We start from the raw sequence: 21,816 nt of genomic DNA, 5'->3' as shown, positions 1-21,816 counted from the left end.
TGTCCGATGACATTGCTGGTGTTAAGGTTCAACTGGTTTTCATGTTGAAGGTGGAGTAAGCAATATTTGAACTCAAAAGCCAAACAAACACACCCCTCCCTTCAGTGCTCCTTCAGAAGAATGTGAATCACCAAAAACACAAGAAGAAGAATGTGAAAGTGATCTGTTTCTCATCCAAATTTATCACATCGCTTCTGAAGATACTGATTTAACCACTTGAGTCTTATGGATTACTTTTATACTGTTTTATGTGATTTTGTTTAGCTTAAAAATGTTGGCACTCATTCACTTGCATTGTATGGGCCTTAAAGAGTGGAGATATTCTTCTAATCATTTTCATTTGAGTTCAGCAGATGAAAGAAAGTCATATACATCTGAGGTGGCATGATGGTGAGTAAATAATGTGAATTGTAATTTTTGGGTGAACTATCCCTTTAGGGCTCTTGTCAGATCTGGATGAATTTGTCAATAAGAGAGGTTTGGAAACATTTCTAGTAATTATTACAGTGAAAACATGAAAATGTCCCACAAGGACATTATATATAATGCTGAAATATAATCCAAGGCAAGATCACATTTTATTTATGCTTACTTTAGCTATTTCATAGCTTTTAAAGTCCTGTGTAGATTCTTATTTTAGTGTAGATATAGTTTTCTGTGTCGTAAGTATTAAAATCATTAGTTCTGTACAGCAGAAATGCATATATGCAGCCTAGTGCATTGGGCACCGACCCCGGTCGTGGAACACTCGCTGTGTCTGAAGCCTAGTTTTTCTCTCCGTTTTGGCCTTCCGTTCACACTTAGACGGAATTTTTGAGCTTTTTGAAAACACATTCCAAAGTGGATAAATTTGAAAACGCCATTTTCGCGTGGTGAAAACGGATGCTTTAAAAAACGATGACACATTTTTTGTCATAATCTATCCAACCAAAACAATCAAGATGGTGGCCTGTGTTATAGCGGCGCTGTTGTGCCTGATACTCACTTTGATAGCGTTGTTAAAAAATAAATGTCACTTTGTACAACCTACACATTGCATTCCTTCAAAGGTGAAGGGAAATTTACTCGGAATTGGTGTCCGGCGATGGAACACAAGGACAATTGTATTTTCCGCATGCACAGTGACACGATTTAAGTATTTTCATACATTTCAGTGTCTTATCTTTTCTCTCATGTCTGTAGTTTTTGCAAGGACCCGCATCCAAAATCGGCCACATCGCTATTGTAAATTACATGATTGCACAAGAGGCATTTTCACATTAATACATTTACATTTATGCATTTGGCAGACACTTTTATCCAAAGCGACTTACAGTGCAATTATTGCAGGGACAATCCCCCCGGAGCAACCTGGAGTTAAGTGCCTTGCTCAAGGACACAATGGTGGTGGCCGTGGGGTTAGAACCTGCGACCTTCTGATTAACAGCCCTGTGCTTTAGCCACTACTTATCAAGTCCGAACATGGTGCTCTCCTTGCCAAAGCAGACATCAAATATGCTTTCAAAATCATGCCCAATCATCCTGCCGACTGGCCCCTTTTTGGTGTTAAGTGGCAGTCAAACATTTTAGCTGTTCATCTCACTTTCGGTTGTAGAAGTAGCCGGCACAATTTGAATTCGCTGTCAAAAGGCTTTTGCTCGATCCTTTTAAATTAATTCAAGCTCCCGTTCATACTGTACTTGCTCAACGACTTTCTGCTCATTGATTTCCCTGCCTCTCACAGTTTCACTCTGGACATTTTAACAGATGAAGATTTTTTACAAGCTTGGTGTTCCCATCTCCAGTGAAAAAACTTTGGGCCCTGTTACGTCTCTCGAATTCCTCTGCATTGCGCACGATACCCTAAATATGCAAGCTTCCCTGCCTAAGGATAAACTAGTCAGAATCAGGTCAACTTGCATGTCCTTTCTCTCATCAGTTTCAGTCTCCAAATGCGATCTTCTGTCCCTCATGGGCCACCTAAATTTCGCCATTCCTCAAGTCCACTCCATCTCTCGCCTCCTTAAGTTAGCCCATTCCATCAATACACTTTCCAACAATATTTCTATTGATGTTGGCTGCCAATTGGACCTCAAATGTTGGTCCCTGCAACTAAATTACTGGAACAGCATTTCAATTTTCCATAATGAAAACCCTGAAACCTCATACGGCATGTCCTTTTCATGGATGCCGCACCCTCCGTAGGTTTTGGGGGATACTTTAAAGGATCTTGGTTCTCAGGGAAATGTCCAGACAGATGTCTCACTCTCGCACTCACCTCCCCTTCATCAACGCTATTCTTATATTAAGTCCACACTTAATTACTATAACTCTGCCTGGGCTCATTATTCCTCATTTTGCCAATCACACAGCACACCTTTATTTCCCATTTTTGTCTTCACCGTATGCGCTGTAATTTCCTTTTGTTTCCTTTTGTGATGACTCCTAAAATTTTCATCCATCACAAAATTGCCAAGCGGCATCCAATTCCATGCTAGATGTCATTCCCCTGATACCCCCGGTATTTTTTCCAATCACTCCATTTGCCTGATGCTAAAAGGAATAAAAAAAATCCTGCCCCTCTCTCCCTGACAAAAGCTAACTCTATCACTCTAGACATACTTCACCTCATGATTTCATCACTCTGATCAGGTATTTTTACCAAGTTGTGGTGATGGGGGTGTGGCCGAGCAACGTTTGCAGTGTGAGAGTGAGGCCAGGAGAGAAAGAGCAGTAAGAATTGACACCTGTAGGAAATCACCTCGACTAGCTGTTTTGCATTTGCAGTGAGAGTGAAGAGGATAAAAGGGCAATCCAGACCACCGGAGGGGAGCGAGAGAGCTATGCTTTAGAAGATACCTGTACAATCAAATATATTTGACTAGTGTGGCTCATCATGACTAATATTCCTGTATCTTGTGTGCACAAATGCCAAACTTAACAAAACTGTGTAAATATGGAAAACAGGACATTCTGAGGAATCATACTAAATTTCATGGATTTATGATTAATGGGGGGTGAACAGCAAATATTAAATTATCAGCCATTTCTCTGACCAATGAAAGCTGTAATACTATTTTTTGTCCTCCAGAGGGAGCCACAGTTTAAGAACTCCTTTTAAATCTAAGGATTCCATAAACTTATTTGATGGAATGTGTCACACTGACAATGTCTTCTGACATTTATAATATTGATTTGCAAATAAATCTGTGATTTCTAAAATTATTAAAGATAATAAAATGTCACCTAAATTTTTACATTTCTAAAAAGTTCAAGATCAATTTGCCAGACATGATTAACTGTCACATTGTTTCAGGGATATGTTTACATATGTCTGCAATTATATTGCAGACATATATTATATGTGTTTATTTTTCCATTATTCCCATTTCTGTCTCATGTCATTTCTATATGGCTGCGTCTGAAAACTGTAAAATGCTGCCTTAAAACTAGCCCAAAAAAGCACTATAGGCATACTATGGCAAGGCTCTTGCACATGAAAACAATTGTTCCCCATCTGTCGCTCTCTTCGACGTTGTGTCGGAGAAGCGACACTAGGGGTCTCTCTTGAGCACCGAATATACCTCTGATCTATGAAAAAAGGCCAATGAGAAGTTGGCAGCTAGTATTTGCATACCCCGCCCCCGGACATACGGGTATAAAGGCGAGGAATACTATGAGTTCATTCAGAAAATTTCTTCGGAGCCGATGGTTGTGCATGCTGTTTGCTCAAAAGTCACACCAGTTCCAGTATTCCTCTGACCCTCTGCATGCTGTTGGATTGACAGCGCATTAAAGCGGCTATTTCTCCTTCATGCACGGCAGTGCAATTTGCCCCTGGGCACTTCGACAGTGCAGAAACCAAACTCTAAGAGAGTTATTTAAAAGAGTGATTCCTCTAAAAGAGTATATTTTCACTAAAAGAGCAATACACAGCGGCGTTGAACGTCCATTTCAGGACGCGTCTTTCTAAATATCCCTTTCCACCCCTGTGTAGTTCCTGGATGCAGTAGAGTGCTCTCCGCTTCAGACGTCCACAGGCGTTGTCTCGTGTGTCTGGGCAGCGATCACACCGAGGCTGCGTTTGTGGATGGTTCATGCTCTCACTGCGAGGGCATGACCATGGCAACGTTGTGGCACGCCCAGGCTGAGGCTGACGCTCAGATGACCGATATGCTTTCCCGGGCCGCCACCAGCGTGGGCTTGGACTGGAATCCTCCATCCTCCCCACAGCCATCGCGGTTGGATGACTGGTTCCTGGGGTCTGGGCGCCGCTCACGGCCGCGGAGGTGCATGATGAGCTGACGTCACTGTGGAGAGCACCCTTCTCCACCCGTCACAAAGCCACAAGCTCATCCGCTCTCACTACCCTCGACGGCGGAGCGGCCCACGGGTACACAGCGATTCCCCCGGTGGATAGGGCTGTTGCGCTCCACCTGTGTCCCGGAAACCCTACCACCTGGCGGGGTCGCCCTGTGCTCCCTTCCAAGGCCTGTAGGACAACATCCTCGCTGACAGTGAAGGCCTACAGCGCCACTGGACATGCCGCTTCCGCCCTGCATGCCATGGCCCTCCTGCAAGTCCACCAGGCCAAGGCGCTCAAAGAGCTGCACATGGGTAGCCCTGATCCCGATGTGCTGTAGAAACTGTGCTCAGCAACCGACCTCGCCCTTAGAGCCACGAAGGTCACAGCGCAGTCACTCGGGCAGGCGATGGCCATGCTCGTGGTCCAGGAATGTCATCTGTGGCTGAACTTGGTCGAGATGCGTGAGACCGACAAGATTCGCTTTCTCGACGCCCCAGTCTCCCAGTTCGGCCTCTTCGGCGACACCGTCGAGGACTTTACCCAGCAGTTCTCCATGGTGAAGAAACAGACAGAGGCCATTTCTCATATCCTGCCCCGCCGCAAGTCTGCCGCCATGGGCCATGCCCCCTCTGCTCGCCGAGGGCGTCCCCCTGCGAAGAGACAACAGGCTGCTCCGCCTCAACCTGGGCCCAGCTCTCAGCCCATGCGTTGAGCGCCCCGCAGGAAGCAGACGCCCCCCGTCTTGAGGACCCAGAAGGCTCCCAGGCGCTCCTGAGACGGACGACCCAGGGCCCGAGATGTTAGCTCCGGAGATGGTAAGACCACTCCGTCCCCTGGTGGAGGACCGGGTGGAGCATCTTTTGTTGAATTAATTTCATTTGCCGCTCCCCTTAGATGGGGCAGCGGTACACAAATTCTCAATAAAAGAGTTATTTCCTTTGTCTCTGGGTCATCTGGCCCGCAAATGCCATTCTCACGGCACTCTGCCACCAGATCTCAACAGTCCTGGCATGCTGGACGTGGACCCCCCGCCTTCAGCCCCACGACTGTCCCCCGGCCAGCCGGTTCTGACGAGTCCAGAGGACGCCGCTACAGGACCTCCTCCTCAGTCACTAACCCACCCACTGCCGGGTGTGCGGAGCAAGGTAAGTGCTTCAAGTCCTTTCTCAGCACTAGAGCCTCGGGACGCGTCCTCGCCTCCCAACGCCGTACTACCGGCTCCGCCCTGCTGCAAAGCCCCGCCGGGTACGTCAAAAATACTCGTCCCCTTGGTGCCCCTAGCTGCCCCTAGCACGGAGATTGGATGTATGGCTTTCACTTCCCAACCCGTCACGCTGGCTGGCCCGGACCATCCAACTCGGTTACGCAATTCAGTTTGCCAGGCCCCCTCCCCCCTTCGCGGGCGTCTACTTTACTGCAGTACATGGCGAACATGCCAAATCCCTGCACTCGGAAATCGCTACTCTTTTACTCAAAGACGCGATAGAGCCTGTCCCTCCAACCGAAATGAAGGAGGGTTTCTAGAGCCCTTACTTCATTGTACCCAAGAAAGGCGGCAGCTTACGACCAATCTTGGACTTGCGAGTTTCAACCGGCCTTTGCTCAAACTCCCGTTCAAGATGCTCACCCAAAAGCACATCTTAACTTGCGTCCGGCATCTAGATTGGTTTGCAGCGGTAGACCTGAAGGACGCGTACTTCCACATCTCAATTCTGCCGCGACACTGACCCTTTCTACGGTTCGCGTTCGACGGCCAGGCATTCCAGTAAAAAGTCCTCCCCTTCGGCATGTCTCTGTCCCCTCGCGTCGTCACGAAAGTCGCAGAGGCAGCTCTTGCCCCGCTCCGAGAAGCCGGCATCCGCATACTCAATTACCTCAATGACTGACCAGGGCCTTGCTCAAGGGCCCAACAGTGGCATCTTGGTGGTGCTGGGGCTTGAACCCCTGTCCTTCTGGTCAATAACCCTGAGCCTCAATCACTGAGCCACCACTGAAATTTAATTAGTACATTAATTTGCTCATGTACATAACTCCTTCTCTATTGCATTGAGGTATCTACAGCAAGTTGGAGGATTCAAATAATTAACACAATGATGGCAATGAGGAACTTTGTCTCGCAGTGCAAACGCACATTAAATGACTGCAGCCTCTTTTTTACATGAGTTTTACATGATACAGAAAATTATGTATTAAAGTGTGTGGTCAATGAAATATCACTATATAATATAACCACAACATACCTTAAACATCTTTGACTATAGATAATTATAGAAATATAGAAACATTAATATAGAAAAAAAATATATATATTGTAAAATATCTGCCATCTGTGTTACAGAACAAGCACAAGAAGATATCAACCGTATCCACTACAAATCATCAATGGTCGATGTCCAGAACTGTCTGTAGAGCAGCCGATTAAACTTTCAAATAAACAATCTTCCTAAGATTTCAATGTGTATCTGACAATATCTCATGCAATAATACATTTGCATAATAACAAGAAAAGTTGACAAACTGGCCAACAGCAATTATGTCTGTACTTCTGTAATATTCGCAACACACACCCACTGCAGTAAGTGAATACTAATTTGTGATTTAAAGTTAGTAAATAGGGTCTTGGTTAGCGAATATCCAGTTTAGTTAGCCAAAAGTCAGCTGCAGTCATTTAATATGCGTTTGCAATGTGAAACAATGTTCCTCGTTGCCGTTAATTATTTGAATTCTCCGAGATGCCGTAGATTGAGGATTTATGTACGTGAGCAAATGAATGCGCTAATTAGTTAAGTGAGGCGCTAAAATAACGCGTGTTAACTTAACGCATGACGGCATATGGCGTTAATGTAACGCCTAACGCCTAATTTAAAAAACGCCGTTTCAAAGCTTAATATGGCGATACAAAACACGTAAATTCTGACCCTCTTGGATTTCTATACACACCGCTCCGCTTCGCTCACATGCTATGCCTCAATCATACTGTCAAGGCAACCAAAGAGTCTTTCGAGACAAAAAGGTGGAATATTCTTTAATGGTTGGGTCAGTCAACCGACAACCCAAAACATGCATTTCACTCGCTGAAGACAAAACGGAAACAAAAAAGACCTACAAAGCATTCACTGCAAAGATTTTCAACCAAGTATTTAGATGGACCGTTTTATTTATGATTATGTTAGTTTGTCCAGTTACTTTTGAGTTCCTGAAAATGCGGGGTCTCTTTATAAAATGTGCTGTGATTCCTAAACCGTTCCGATTTGGATGTACCTTCAAATCAATGCTGAAATAGGCTGTACTTCAATCACAAATGGTTGGTCAGTTGCTAAAGGGGATTCAAAAGTTTTAAACGGTTTACATTATAAACAAAGCATATTGTTGTCTAATTCGGTTTTCTTTACTGCTAAACATTTTAACATAAATTGAACAGTCTTTGAAATAGTAAATAAAGATGTTCAAATTGGCCTTAGAGAGTTTGCTAAATTAAGAAACTTGTGGTCATGCATTTGTCAGAATTTAATGATAAAATATCCCAATTGTAATCAACAGAGATTGCAGTTGTACCAACTATTTGAAAAGTTCTCAGTAATGAGAAATGCACGCAACCAAGTGTAAAAATTACACCTAAACAGCATGTGCTTGCTTTTATTAATTTAAGATCCAATCACTAAGAATAAACCAGCTTCAAATTCTAAGAGTAATTACATACCCAGCTAGTGACATGCCAATCAACACCAGAAGAAAGGAATAAACATTTTGATGTTGCATTATTCCTGTATTAGTTGGATTGTGTTCTTAATCACTTGCAAATCTGAATGTCAATGAGAGAAAGCAAGACAGATATTTAAATTATGGAAGGAGGAGTATGTTGTCGTGGTGATGGAGAAACCTGATATGAAAGGCAAATACCAGGAAAAATCACAAATGACTAATCAAGGTGAGGCTTGTTCCAGCAGTTCCTCTTTTCCCATTTAATAAATACTTGTTTTCCTGAAAATTAAAAATAAGCACCAACTTCTTTTGGCATTACCACTATTTGTGATTAATGGAGTGATAAATTGAACAATACTTATTTTGAACACAATCTATCAATACAAAAACATTTACCAATTAGTAGATAAAATAGAGTCAAATAAGTAATTCCTTCAATCAGCTATTTTTATTGCCCTGTTGTTTAAAGCAGTAAGTCAATATTTACATTTTCTATGTGCTCTATTTTCAACGTTGTCTTGTGGTAACATTTGAACATGTAGGATTCAATGGGGCTAAAGGCACACCTTAACAAATATTAGCTTTTTCTCTGGTCACAAAATGGATTTTGATGTATCAACACAATATGTTGATGGTTATGGTGATATTGTGTAAATAGGGACAAAAGTAATAGGGAAACATTTGTCAGCTTATGCAAATACTTTAAAGACAGCCAGATTTGATTAACACATTAAGATATTAGCCTGCCTATACAAACAAATCACTTACCAGAAAAGGATTAAGCATTTTCATTTCAATCACATTTGGAATTTAATAACATCTCAAAAATTCAATAAACAAATCAATCTCCATTGTGATTGGATCAGTCAATGTGAGCCTACTTTGAACATTTTTCTTGAATCTATTTGCCCCACTTAAGAAAAGTCATTTTTAATCCAAATACTATCCTTTCACTTATTGGCCAGTTATTAAAAAACTTTTGATTTAACCACATTGAACAAAACTGAACATGATAAGTATTTTGTCTAAAAATAAATGTGATAATTTCAGCAATTCTCATTACATAAATTTGCAACATTATAAAAAAAAATTAATATTAGATCGAATGACCTCAAAATCAAACTTTAGACATTGTGCGTGATGATCTCGGTGATAAGGTAAGTAATGTGGTAGATTTTGTTGCTGTTTAGTGTTTTATGAGAAAATAAAAAGTGCCCTATACCCCAGGAGACCTTTGGCCCTATTTTGCCCTATGTCATTCTGATTCTCTTGCTGATCTTTAGAGTGGGGAAAAAAGTGCTCCTAATTAAGTTGGCTTGTGAGAGCCAACTTACTGAAATCCTACTTAAACTTACTGAAATCCTATTTAAACTTATTAAGTTGGCTTGTGAAAGCCAACTTACTGAAATCCTATTTAAACTTATTATTATTATTATTAAGTTGGCTTGTGAAAGCCAACTTACTGAAATCCTATTTAAACTTATTATTAAGTTGGCTTGTGAAAGCCAACTTACTGAAATCCTACTTAAACTTATTATTATTCCGCTTATTCTTCTTAGCGGTGAAATTTCTATATCTAACTCCTCCTAGAGCTTTAACTCCACATACTCCAAACTCGGCTCAGACACTCAAACTGTTCTGACTCGAGTTGCTATATCTTTTCTAACTGATCGGACTTACGGTTTTCCTAAAAATGGCGATCAAACTCGGAAAAAACTCCCATTGACTTAACATTCTGGAATGTTCAGAAATTTAAATCCCAACTGACATTTTCACACACACAGACAAAAAGGGCCTGTCAGCCCTGCATCTCTCCCTCTCTCTCTCCCTCAGAGGATTTATTTATCAAGCAGCCAAAAAGTAATGACCTAAAATCTTCATAGCCACACGCTAAAACATGCTAAAAACATGCTTAGCATCATGCTTAACACATGCTTAGCATTGACTAGCAAGTGTTAAAACAAGCTAAAAATGTGCTAGCATCATGCTAAAATCGCCTAGCGAAGTGCTTAAAACATGCTAAAAGCGTCTTAGCATCATCTTAACACAAGCTAGCATACGCCTAGCGAAGGGCTAAAACATGCTTAAAAGCGTCTTAGCATGCGCCTAGCGAAGTGCTAAAAATGCTTAAAAACATGCTTAGCATCATGTTAACACATGCTTAGCATCGCCTAGCGAGTGCTTAAAACATGCTAAAAGCGTCTTAGCATGATCGCCTAGCGAAGTGCTAAAACATGCTAAAAGCGTCTTAAGCATCATGCTTAACACATCGTCTAGCATCGCCTAGCGAAGTGTTAAAACATGCTTAAAGCGTCTTAGCATCATGCTTAACACATCTTAGCATCGCCTAGCGAAGTGCTAAAAAATCTTAAAGCGTCTTTAGCATCATGTTAACACATGGTAGCATACGCCTAGCGAAGTCTTAAAACATGCTAAAAGCGTCTTAACATCATGCTTAACACATGCTTAGCATACGCCTAGCGAAGTCGTTAAAACATGCTTAAAAGCGTCTTAGCATCATGCTTAACACATGCTTAGCATCGCCTAGCGAAGTCGTTGAAACATGCTTAAAGCGTCTTGCTAGCATCGCCTAGCGAAGTGCTTAAAAATGCTAAAAGCGTCTTAGCATCATGCTTAACACATGCTTAGCATCGCCTAGCGAAGTCTTAAAACATGCTTAAAAGCGTGTTAGCATCATGTTAGCATCGCCTAGCGAAGTGCTAAAAAATGCTAAAAGCGTCTTAGCATCATGCTTAACACATGCTAGCATCAGCCTAGCGAAGTGTTAAAACATGCTTAAAAGCGTCTTAGCATCATGCTTAACACATGTTAGCATCGCCTAGCGAGTGCTCAAAACATGCTAAAAACAGCGTAGCATCATGCTAACACATGTTAGCATACGCCTAGCGAAGTGTTAAATCATGCTAAAAGCGTGCTAGCATCATGCTAACACATGCTTAGCATCACCTAGCGAAGTACTAAAAAATGCTAAAAGCGTGCTTAGCATCTATCTGTCTGTCTATCTATCTATCTATCTATCTGAGGGTCAATATCTATCTATCTATCTATTTGAGGGTCAATATCTATCTATCTATCTATCTATCTATCTATCTGAGGGTAAATATCTATCTATCTATATCTATCTATCTATCTGAGGGTAAATATCTATCTATCTCTCTATCTATCTATCTGAGTGTCTGTCTATCTATCTATCTATCTATCTATCTATCTATCTAGCAACTAAGTTAAACTTTTAACTACTTTAAACTACAAACTACTTTAAACTTTAAACTAATTTAAACTTTAAACTCATTTAAACTTTAGACTAATTTAAACTTTAAACTCATTTAAACTATAAACTAATTTAAACTTCAAACTACTTTAAAATTCAAACTAATTTAAACTTTAGACTAATTTAAACTTTAAACTAATTTAAACTATAAACTACTTTAAACTTCAAACTACTTTAAAATTCAAACTAATTTAAACTTTAGACTAATTTAAACTTTAAACTAATTTAAACTATAAACTACTTTAAACTTCAAACTACTTTAAAATTCAAACTAATTTAAACTTTAGACTAATTTAAACTTTAAACTAATTTAAACTATAAACTACTTTAAACTTCAAACTACTTTAAAATTCAAACTAATTTAAACTTTAGACTAATTTAAACTTTAAACTAATTTAAACTATAAACTACTTTAAACTTCAAACTACTTTAAAATTCAAACTAATTTAAACTTTAGACTAATTTAAACTTTAAACTAATTTAAACTATAAACTACTTTAAACTTCAAACTACTTTAAAGTTCAAACTAATTTAAACTTTAGACTAATTTAAACTTTAAACTAATTTAAACTATAAACTAATTTAAACTTCAAACTACTTTAAACTTCAAACTTTCTGGTCCAAACTTTCACAAGCCAACTTAAAGTTTGTCTCGACGAACTTTTTCTAGTTATTATTATTATTCTTAGCGGTGAAATTTCTATACGCTACTCCTCCTAGAGCTTTAACTCCACATACTCCAAACTCGGCACAGACACTCAAACTGTTCTGACTCGAGGTTGCTATATCTTTCTAACTGATCGGACTTACGGTTTTCCTAAAATGACGATCAAACTTGGAAAAAACTCCCATTGACTTACATTGCGGAATCTTCAGAAATTTGAATTCCAACTGACATTTTCACACACACAGACAAAAAGGGCCTGTCAGCCCTGCATCTCTCCTCTCTCTCTCCCTCAGAGGATTTCTTTTATCAAGCAGCCAAAAAGTAATGACCTAAAATCTTCATAGCCACACGCTAAAACATGCTAAAAACGTGCTAGCATCATGCTTAACACATGCTAGCATCGCCTAGCGAGTGCTAAAAATGCTAAAAGCGTGCTAGCATCATGCTAACACATGCTAGCATCGCCTAGCGAAGTGCTAAAACATGCTAAAAACGTCTTAGCATCATGCTAACACATGCTAGCATCGCCTAGCGAAGTGCTTAAAACATGCTAAAAACGTGCTAGCATCATGCTAACACATGCTAGCATTGCCTAGCGAAGTGCTAAAACATGCTAAAAACCGTGCTAGCATCATGCTAACACATGCTAGCATCGCCTAGCAAAGTGCTAAAAAATGTTAAAAATGTGCTAGCATCATGCTAACACATGCTAGCATCGCCTAGCGAAGTGCTAAAATATGCTAAAAACGTGCTAGCATCATGCTAACACATGCTAGCATCACCTAGCGAAGTGATAAAAATCCTAAAAGCGTGCTTAGCATCATGCTATATCTATCTATCTATCTATCTATCTGAGGGTAAATATCTATCTATCTATCTATCTGAGTGTCTATCTATCTATCTATCTATCTATCTGAGGGTAAATATCTATATATCTATCTGAGTGTCTATCTATCTATCTATCTATCTATCTGAGGGTAAATATCTATCTATCTATCTATCTATCTATCTATCTATCTATCTATCTATCTATCTATCTATCTATTTGAGGGTCAATATCTATCTATCTATCTATCTATCTGAGGGTAAATATCTATCTATCTATCTATCTATCTATCTATTTGAGGGTCAGTATCTATCTATCTATCTATCTATCTATCTGAGGGTAAATATCTATCTATCTATCTATCTATCTATCTATCTATCTATCTATCTATCTATCTGAGTGTCTATCTATCTATCTATCTATCTATCTGAAGGTCAATATCTATCTATCTATCTATCTATCTATCTATCTATCTATCTATCTATCTATCTATCTGAGTGTCTATCTATCTATCTATCTATCTATCTATCTATCTATCTATCTATCTATCTGAAGGTCAATATCTATCTATCTATCTATCTATCTATCTATCTATCTATCTATCTATCTATCTATCTATCTATCTATCTGAGGGTCAATATCTATCTATCTATCTATCTATCTATCTATCTATCTATCTATCTGAGGATAAATATCTATCTATCTATCTATCTATCTATCTATCTATCTATCTGAGGGTCAATATCTATCTATCTATCTGAGGGTCAATATCTATCTATCTATCTATCTATCTATCTATCTATCTGAGTGTCTATCTATCTATCTATCTATCTATCTATCTATCTATCTATCTGAAGGTCAATATCTATCTATCTATCTATCTATCTATCTATCTATCTATCTATCTATCTATCTATCTATCTATCTGAGGGTCAATATCTATCTATCTATCTATCTATCTATCTATCTATCTATCTATCTATCTATCTATCTATCTGAGTGTCTATCTATCTATCTATCTATCTATCTATCTATCTATCTATCTGAAGGTCAATATCTATCTATCTATCTATCTATCTATCTATCTATCTGAGGGTCAATATCTATCTATCTATCTATCTATCTATCTATCTATCTATCTATCTATCTGAGGGTAAATATCTATCTATCTATCTATCTATCTATCTATCTATCTATCTATCTATCTATCTATCTCTCTATCTATCTATCTGAGTGTCTATCTATCTATCTATCTATCTGAGGGTCAATATCTATCTATCTATCTATCTATCTATCTATCTATCTATCTATCTATCTATCTATCTGAGGATAAATATCTATCTATCTATCTATCTATCTATCTATCTATCTATCTATCTATCTATCTATCTATCTATCTGAGGGTCAATATCTATCTATCTATCTATCTATCTATCTATCTATCTATCTATCTATCTATCTATCTATCTATCTATCTATCTATCTATCTATCTATCTATCTATCTGAGTGTCTATCTATCTATCTATCTATCTATCTATCTATCTATCTATCTATCTATCTATCTGAAGGTCAATATCTATCTATCTATCTATCTATCTATCTATCTATCTGAGGGTCAATATCTATCTATCTATCTATCTATCTATCTATCTATCTATCTATCTATCTATCTATCTATCTATCTATCTATCTATCTGAGGGTAAATATCTATCTATCTATCTATCTATCTATCTATCTATCTATCTATCTATCTATCTATCTATCTATCTGAGTGTCTATCTATCTATCTATCTAGCAACTAAGTTAAACTTTTAACTACTTTAAACTACAAACTACTTTAAATTTTAAACTAATTTAGACTTTAAACTCATTTAAACTATAAACTACTTTAAAATTCAAACTAATTTAAACTTTAGACTAATTTAAACTTTAAACTAATTTAAACTATAAACTACATTAAACTTCAAACTACTTTAAAATTCAAACTAATTTAAACTTTAGACTAATTTAAACTTTAAACTAATTTAAACTATAAACTAATTTAAACTTCAAACTACTTTAAACTTCAAACTTTCTGGTCCAAACTTTCACAAGCCAACTTAAAGTTTGTCTCGACGAACTTTTTCTAGTTCCGCTTATTCTTCTTAGCGGTGAAATTTCTATATCTAACTCCTCCTAGAGCTTTAACTCCACATACTCCAAACTCGGCACAGACACTCAAACTGTTCTGACTCGAGTTGCTATATCTTTCTAACTGATCGGACTTACGGTTTTCCTAAAAATGACGATCAAACTCGGAAAAAACTCCCATTGACTTAACATTGCGGAATGTTCAGAAATTTTAATCCCAACTGACATTTTCACACACACAGACAAAAAGGGCCTGTCAGCCCTGCATCTCTCCCTCTCTCTCTCCTCAGAGGATTTATTTATCAAGCAGCCAAAAAGTAATGACCTAAAATCTTCCTAGCCACACGCTAAAACATGCTAAAAACGTGCTAGCATCTATCTGAGGGTCAATATCTATCTATCTATCTATCTATCTGAGGGTAAATATCTATCTCTCTCTCTCTATCTATCTATATCTATCTATATATCTAAGGGTAAATATCTATCTATCTATCTATCTATCTATCTATCTATCTATCTATCTATCTGTCTATCTATCTATCTGTCTATCTATCTATCTATCTATCTATCTATCTATCTATCTAGCAACTAAGTTAAACTTTTTTAACACTACACTGTAGAACTGGCTCATTAGAGTCATTCATTTGGGAATCAGACTACACTGGTCACACTGTATGTTTCACACTGTAGATTCAAAAGAACTGGCTCATTAGAGTCATTCATTTGGGAATCAGACTACACTGGTCACACTGTATGTTTCACATTGTAGATTCAAAAGAACTGGCTCATTAGAGTCATTCATTTGGAAATCAGACTAAACTGGTCACACTGTATGTTTCACATTGTAGATTCAAAAGAACTGGCTCATTAGAGTCATTAATTTGGGAATCAGACTACACTGGTCACACTGTATGTTTCACACTGTAGATTCAAAAGAACTGGCTCATTAGAGTCATTCATTTGGGAATCAGACTACACTGGTCACACTTTATGTTTCACACTGTAGATTCAAAAGAACTGGATCATTAGAGTCATTCATTTGGGAATCAGACTACACTGGTCACACTGTATGTTTCACACTGTAGATTCAAAAGAACCGGCTCATTAGAGTCATTAATTTGGGAATCAGACTACACTGGTCACACTGTATGTTTCACACTGTAGATTCAAAAGAACTGGCTCATTAGAGTCATTAATTTGGGAATCAGACTACACTGGTCACACTGTATGTTTCACACTGTAGATTCAAAAGAACCGGCTCATTAGAGTCATTAATTTGGGAATCAGACTACACTGGTCACACTGTATGTTTCACACTGTAGAGTCAAAAGAACCGGCTCATTAGAGTCATTAATTTGGGAACACACAGACAAAAAGGGCCTGTCAGCCCTGCATCTCTCCCTCTCTCTCTCCCTCATTGCATAGGGATTTTGTATTGAACATAGCTCTGGATCACAGTGTCATAGAGACAAGGGGCGGGCTCATTTTACTCAGACGACCAATCAGTCTCTCGGGATCATTGTGAAGCTATCAAGCCACGCCCTAGCAACAATTTAAAGCACCTTAGCAACAACTCCCATAGACTTCTAATGAAAGATATCAAAGGGATATCTCCGGGTAGAAGTGTCATAGAAACACAAAGGTGGTCTCGTTTGACTCGGGGCAGCAAACAGCCAATCATGAATCACCTCAACACTTCCTAGCCCCTCCCTAGCAACCATTGTCGAGCACCTTAACAACCAAAATCCATAGAGGGATATCTTCCATTGTGAATGTCACAGAGGCATGGGAGTTGGTTTATATCATTCATACTGACAAGCAGCCTTTGGAGTTTCATGATTGGCAGCTGTCAAGCCACTCCCTAGCAACTAAACAGAGTACCCTAGCAACCGTTTAGCAGTAACTATATCTCTGCACCAGAAAATCAGAGAGACTTCTGGGTTCATTTATTTCAATCAGGATGGCAAGGAGACTTGATAAGTATCACTATGGTAACTGCCTAGCAACCACATGGGGTTACCCTAGCAACCGAGTAACAAATCACATATCTCTGCACCAGAAAATCAGAGAGACTTCTGGGTTGATTTATTTCAATCAGGATGGCAAGGAGACATGATAAGTATCACTATGGTGACTGCCTAACAACCAGATGGGGTTACCCTAGCAACCGAGTAACAAATCACATATCTCTGCACCAGAAAATCAGAGAGACTTCTGGGTTGATTTATTTCAATCAGGATGGCAAGGAGACTTGATAAGTATCACTATGGTAACTGCCTAGCAACCACATGGGGTTACCTTAGCAACCGAGTAACAAATCACATATCTCTGCATCAGAAAAACGTAGAGACATCCGGATTGACTTATTTCAATCAGGATGGCAAGGACACTTCATTAGTATCACTACGGTAACTGCCTAGCAACCAGATGGGGTTACCCTAGCAACCGAGTAACAAATCAAATATCTCTGCACCAGAAAATCATAGAGACTTCTGGGTTGATTTATTTCAATCAGGATGTCAATGAGACTTGATAAGTATCACTATGGTAACTGTCTAGCAACCACATTGGGTTACCCTAGCAACCGAGTAACAAATCACATATCTCTGGACCAGAAAATCGTAGAGACTTCTGGGTTGGTTTATTTCAATCAGGATGTCAAGAACACTTGATAAGTATCACTATGGTGACTGCCTAACAACCAGATGGGGTTACCCTAGCAACCGAGTAACAAATCACATATCTCTGCAACAGAAAATCGTAGAGACTTCTGGGTTGATTTATTTCAATCAGGATGGCAAGAAGACTTGATAAGTATCACTATGGTAACTGCCTAGCAACCATATGGGGTTACCCTAGCAACCGAGTAACAAATCACATATCTCTGCAACAGAACAACATAAAGACTTCTGGCTTTGTTCATGGGACTCAGGGTAGCAAGGATCAATCAATCAATCAATCAATCAATCTATCTGAGGGTCAATATCTATCTATCTATCTATCTGTCTCTCTGTCTGTCTGTTGTCTATCTATCTATCTGAGGGTCAATGTCTAGCTATCTATCGATCTATCTATCTATCTGAGGGTAAATATCTATCTATCTATCTCTCTATCTATCTGAGTGTCTGTCTATCTATCTATCTATCTATCTGAGGGTAAATATCTATCTATCTATCTCTATCTATCTGAGTGTCTGTCTATCTATCTATCTATCTATCTATCTATCTATCTAGCAACTAAGTTAAACTTTAAACTAATTTAAACTAAACTAATTTAAACTATAAACTACTTTAAACTATAAACTACTTTAAACTAATTTAAACTAATTTAAACTTCAAACTAATTTAAACTACAAACTAATTTATACTTCAAACTAATTTAAACTTCAAACTCCTTTAAACTTCTTCAAACTTTCTGGTCCAAACTTTCACAAGCCAACTTAAAGTTTGTCTCGACGAACTTTTTTTTCTAGTTATTATTATTATTAAGTTGGCTTGTGAAAGCCAACTTACTGAAATCCTACTTAAACTTATTATTATTCCGCTTATTCTTCTTAGCGGTGAAATTTCTATATCTAACTCCTCCTAGAGCTTTAACTCCACATACTCCAAACTCGGCTCAGACACTCAAACTGTTCTGACTCGAGTTGCTATATCTTTTCTAACTGATCGGACTTACGGTTTTCCTAAAAATGACGATCAAACTCGGAAAAAACTCCCATTGACTTAACATTGCGGAATGTTCAGAAATTTAAATCCCAACTGACATTTTCACACACACAGACAAAAAGGGCCTGTCAGCCCTGCATCTCTCCCTCTCTCTCTCCCTCAGAGGATTTATTTATCAAGCAGCCAAAAAGTAATGACCTAAAATCTTCATAGCCACACGCTAAAACATGCTAAAAACATGCTAGCATCATGCTTAACACATGCTTAGCATTGACTAGCGAAGTGTTAAAACAAGCTAAAAATGTGCTTAGCATCATGCTAAAATCGCCTAGCGAAGTGTTAAAACATGCTAAAAGCGTGCTTAGCATCATGCTAACACAAGCTAGCATCGCCTAGCGAAGGGCTAAAACATGCTAAAAGCGTCTTAGCATGCGCCTAGCGAAGTGCTAAAAATGCTAAAAACATGCTAGCATCATGTTAACACATGCTAGCATCGCCTAGCGAGTGCTTAAAACATGCTAAAAGCGTCTTAGCATCGCCTAGCGAAGTGCTTAAAAATGCTAAAAGCGTCGTTAGCATCATGCTAACACATGCTAGCATCGCCTAGCGAAGTGTTAAAACATGCTAAAAGCGTGCTAGCATCATGCTAACACATGCTTAGCATCGCCTAGCGAAGTGCTAAAAAATGCTAAAAGCGTCTTAGCATCATGTTAACACATGGTAGCATCGCCTAGCGAAGTCTTAAAACATGCTAAAAGCGTGCTTAACATCATGCTAACACATGCTAGCATACGCCTAGCGAAGTGCTAAAACATGCTAAAAGCGTCGCTAGCATCATGCTTAACACATGCTAGCATCGCCTAGCGAAGTCGTTGAAACATGCTAAAACGTCTAGCATCATCTAGCATCTAGCATCGCCTAGCGAAGTGCTAAAAATGCTAAAAGCGTCATAGCATCATGCTAACACATGCTAGCATCGCCTAGCGAAGTGCTTAAAACATGCTAAAAGCGTGTTAGCATCATGTTAGCATCGCCTAGCGAAGTGCTAAAAAATGCTAAAAGCGTCGTTAGCATCATGCTTAACACATGCTAGCATACGCCTAGCGAAGTGTTAAAACATGCTTAAAACGTGCTTAGCATCATGCTAACACATGTTAGCATCGCCTAGCGGAGTGCCAAAACATGCTAAAAACAACGTAGCATCATGCTAACACATGTTAGCATCGCCTAGCGAAGTGTTAAATCATGCCAAAAACGTGCTAGCATCATGCTAACACATGCTAGCATCACCTAGCGAAGTACTAAAAAATGCTAAAAACGTGCTAGCATCTATCTGTCTGTCTATCTATCTATCTATCTATCTGAGGGTCAATATCTATCTATCTATCTATTTGAGGGTCAATATCTATCTATCTATCTATCTATCTATCTATCTGAGGGTAAATATCTATCTATCTATATCTATCTATCTATCTGAGGGTAAATATCTATCTATCTCTCTATCTATCTATCTGAGTGTCTGTCTATCTATCTATCTATCTATCTATCTATCTATCTATCTATCTATCTAGCAACTAAGTTAAACTTTTAACTACTTTAAACTACAAACTACTTTAAACTTTAAACTAATTTAAACTTTAAACTCATTTAAACTTTAGACTAATTTAAACTTTAAACTCATTTAAACTATAAACTAATTTAAACTTCAAACTACTTTAAATTCAAACTAATTTAAACTTTGACTAATTTAAACTTTAAACTAATTTAAACTATAAACTACTTTAAACTTCAAACTACTTTAAAATTCAAACTAATTTAAACTTTAGACTAATTTAAACTTTAAACTAATTTAAACTATAAACTACTTTAAACTTCAAACTACTTTAAAATTCAAACTAATTTAAACTTTAGACTAATTTAAACTTTAAACTAATTTAAACTATAAACTACTTTAAACTTCAAACTACTTTAAAATTCAAACTAATTTAAACTTTAGACTAATTTAAACTTTAAACTAATTTAAACTATAAACTACTTTAAACTTCAAACTACTTTAAAATTCAAACTAATTTAAACTTTAGACTAATTTAAACTTTAAACTAATTTAAACTATAAACTACTTTAAACTTCAAACTACTTTAAAATTCAAACTAATTTAAACTTTAGACTAATTTAAACTTTAAACTAATTTAAACTATAAACTAATTTAAACTTCAAACTACTTTAAACTTCAAACTTTCTGGTCCAAACTTTCACAAGCCAACTTAAAGTTTGTCTCGACTTAACTTTTTCTAGTTATTATTATTCTTCTTAGCGGTGAAATTTCTATACGCTAACTCCTCCTAGAGCTTTAACTCCACATACTCCAAACTCGGCACAGACACTCAAACTGTTCTGACTCGAGTTGCTATATCTTTTCTAACTGATCGGACTTACGGTTTTCCTAAAAATGACGATCAAACTTGGAAAAAACTCCCATTGACTTAACATTGCGGAATGTTCAGAAATTTAAATTCCAACTGACATTTTCACACACACAGACAAAAGGGCCTGTCAGCCCTGCATCTCTCCCTCTCTCTCTCCCTCAGAGGATTTCTTTTATCAAGCAGCCAAAAAGTAATGACCTAAAATCTTCATAGCCACACGCTAAAACATGCTAAAAACGTGCTAGCATCATGTTAACACATGCTAGCATCGCCTAGCGAAGTGCTAAAACATGCTAAAAACGTGCTAGCATCATGCTAACACATGCTAGCATCGCCTAGCGAAGTGCTAAAACATGCTAAAAGCGTCGCTAGCATCATGCTTAACACATGCTAGCATCGCCTAGCGAAGTCTAAAACATGCTAAAAACATGCTTAGCATCATGCTAACACATGCTAGCATCACCTAGCGAAGTGCTTAAAACATGCTAAAAACGTCTTAGCATCATGCTAACACATGCTAGCATCGCCTAGCGAAGTCTTAAAACATGCTAAAAGCGTCTTTAGCATCATGCTAACACATCTTAGCATCGCCTAGCGAAGTGCTTAAAACATGGTAAAAGCGTCTTAGCATCATGCTTAACACATGCTTAGCATCGCCTAGCGAAGTGCTTAAAACATGCTAAAAGCGTCATAGCATCATGCTTAACACATGTTAGCATCGCCTAGCGAGTGTTAAAACATGCTTAAAAGCGTCTTAGCATCATGCTAACACATGCTTAGCATCACCTAGCGAAGTGCTAAAAATGCTAAAAGCGTCT

General features: G+C 38.2%; 1 protein-coding gene and 1 long non-coding RNA gene across 2 annotated transcripts in view; one reads left to right on the top strand and one right to left on the bottom strand.

Annotated features, from left to right (window-relative positions):
- The window catches only part of LOC127633716 (globoside alpha-1,3-N-acetylgalactosaminyltransferase 1-like), a 54,300-nt gene extending 46,212 nt beyond the window's left edge, over nucleotides 1–8,088 (bottom strand). The window contains exon 1 of the mRNA XM_052112996.1: nucleotides 7,986–8,088. Coding sequence (XP_051968956.1) covers nucleotides 7,986–8,044 — 59 coding nt within the window. The 5' untranslated portion in view covers nucleotides 8,045–8,088. The remainder of the gene's footprint in view (nucleotides 1–7,985) is intronic.
- Nucleotides 1–21,816, top strand: part of LOC127633739 (uncharacterized) — a 79,046-nt gene that overhangs the window by 18,581 nt on the left and 38,649 nt on the right. The window lies entirely within an intron of this gene.

The sequence above is a fragment of the Xyrauchen texanus genome, chromosome 3, assembly GCF_025860055.1.
Source record: "Xyrauchen texanus isolate HMW12.3.18 chromosome 3, RBS_HiC_50CHRs, whole genome shotgun sequence".
Lineage (NCBI taxonomy): Eukaryota > Metazoa > Chordata > Actinopteri > Cypriniformes > Catostomidae > Xyrauchen > Xyrauchen texanus.
This window is presented reverse-complemented; position numbering and strand designations above follow the sequence as displayed.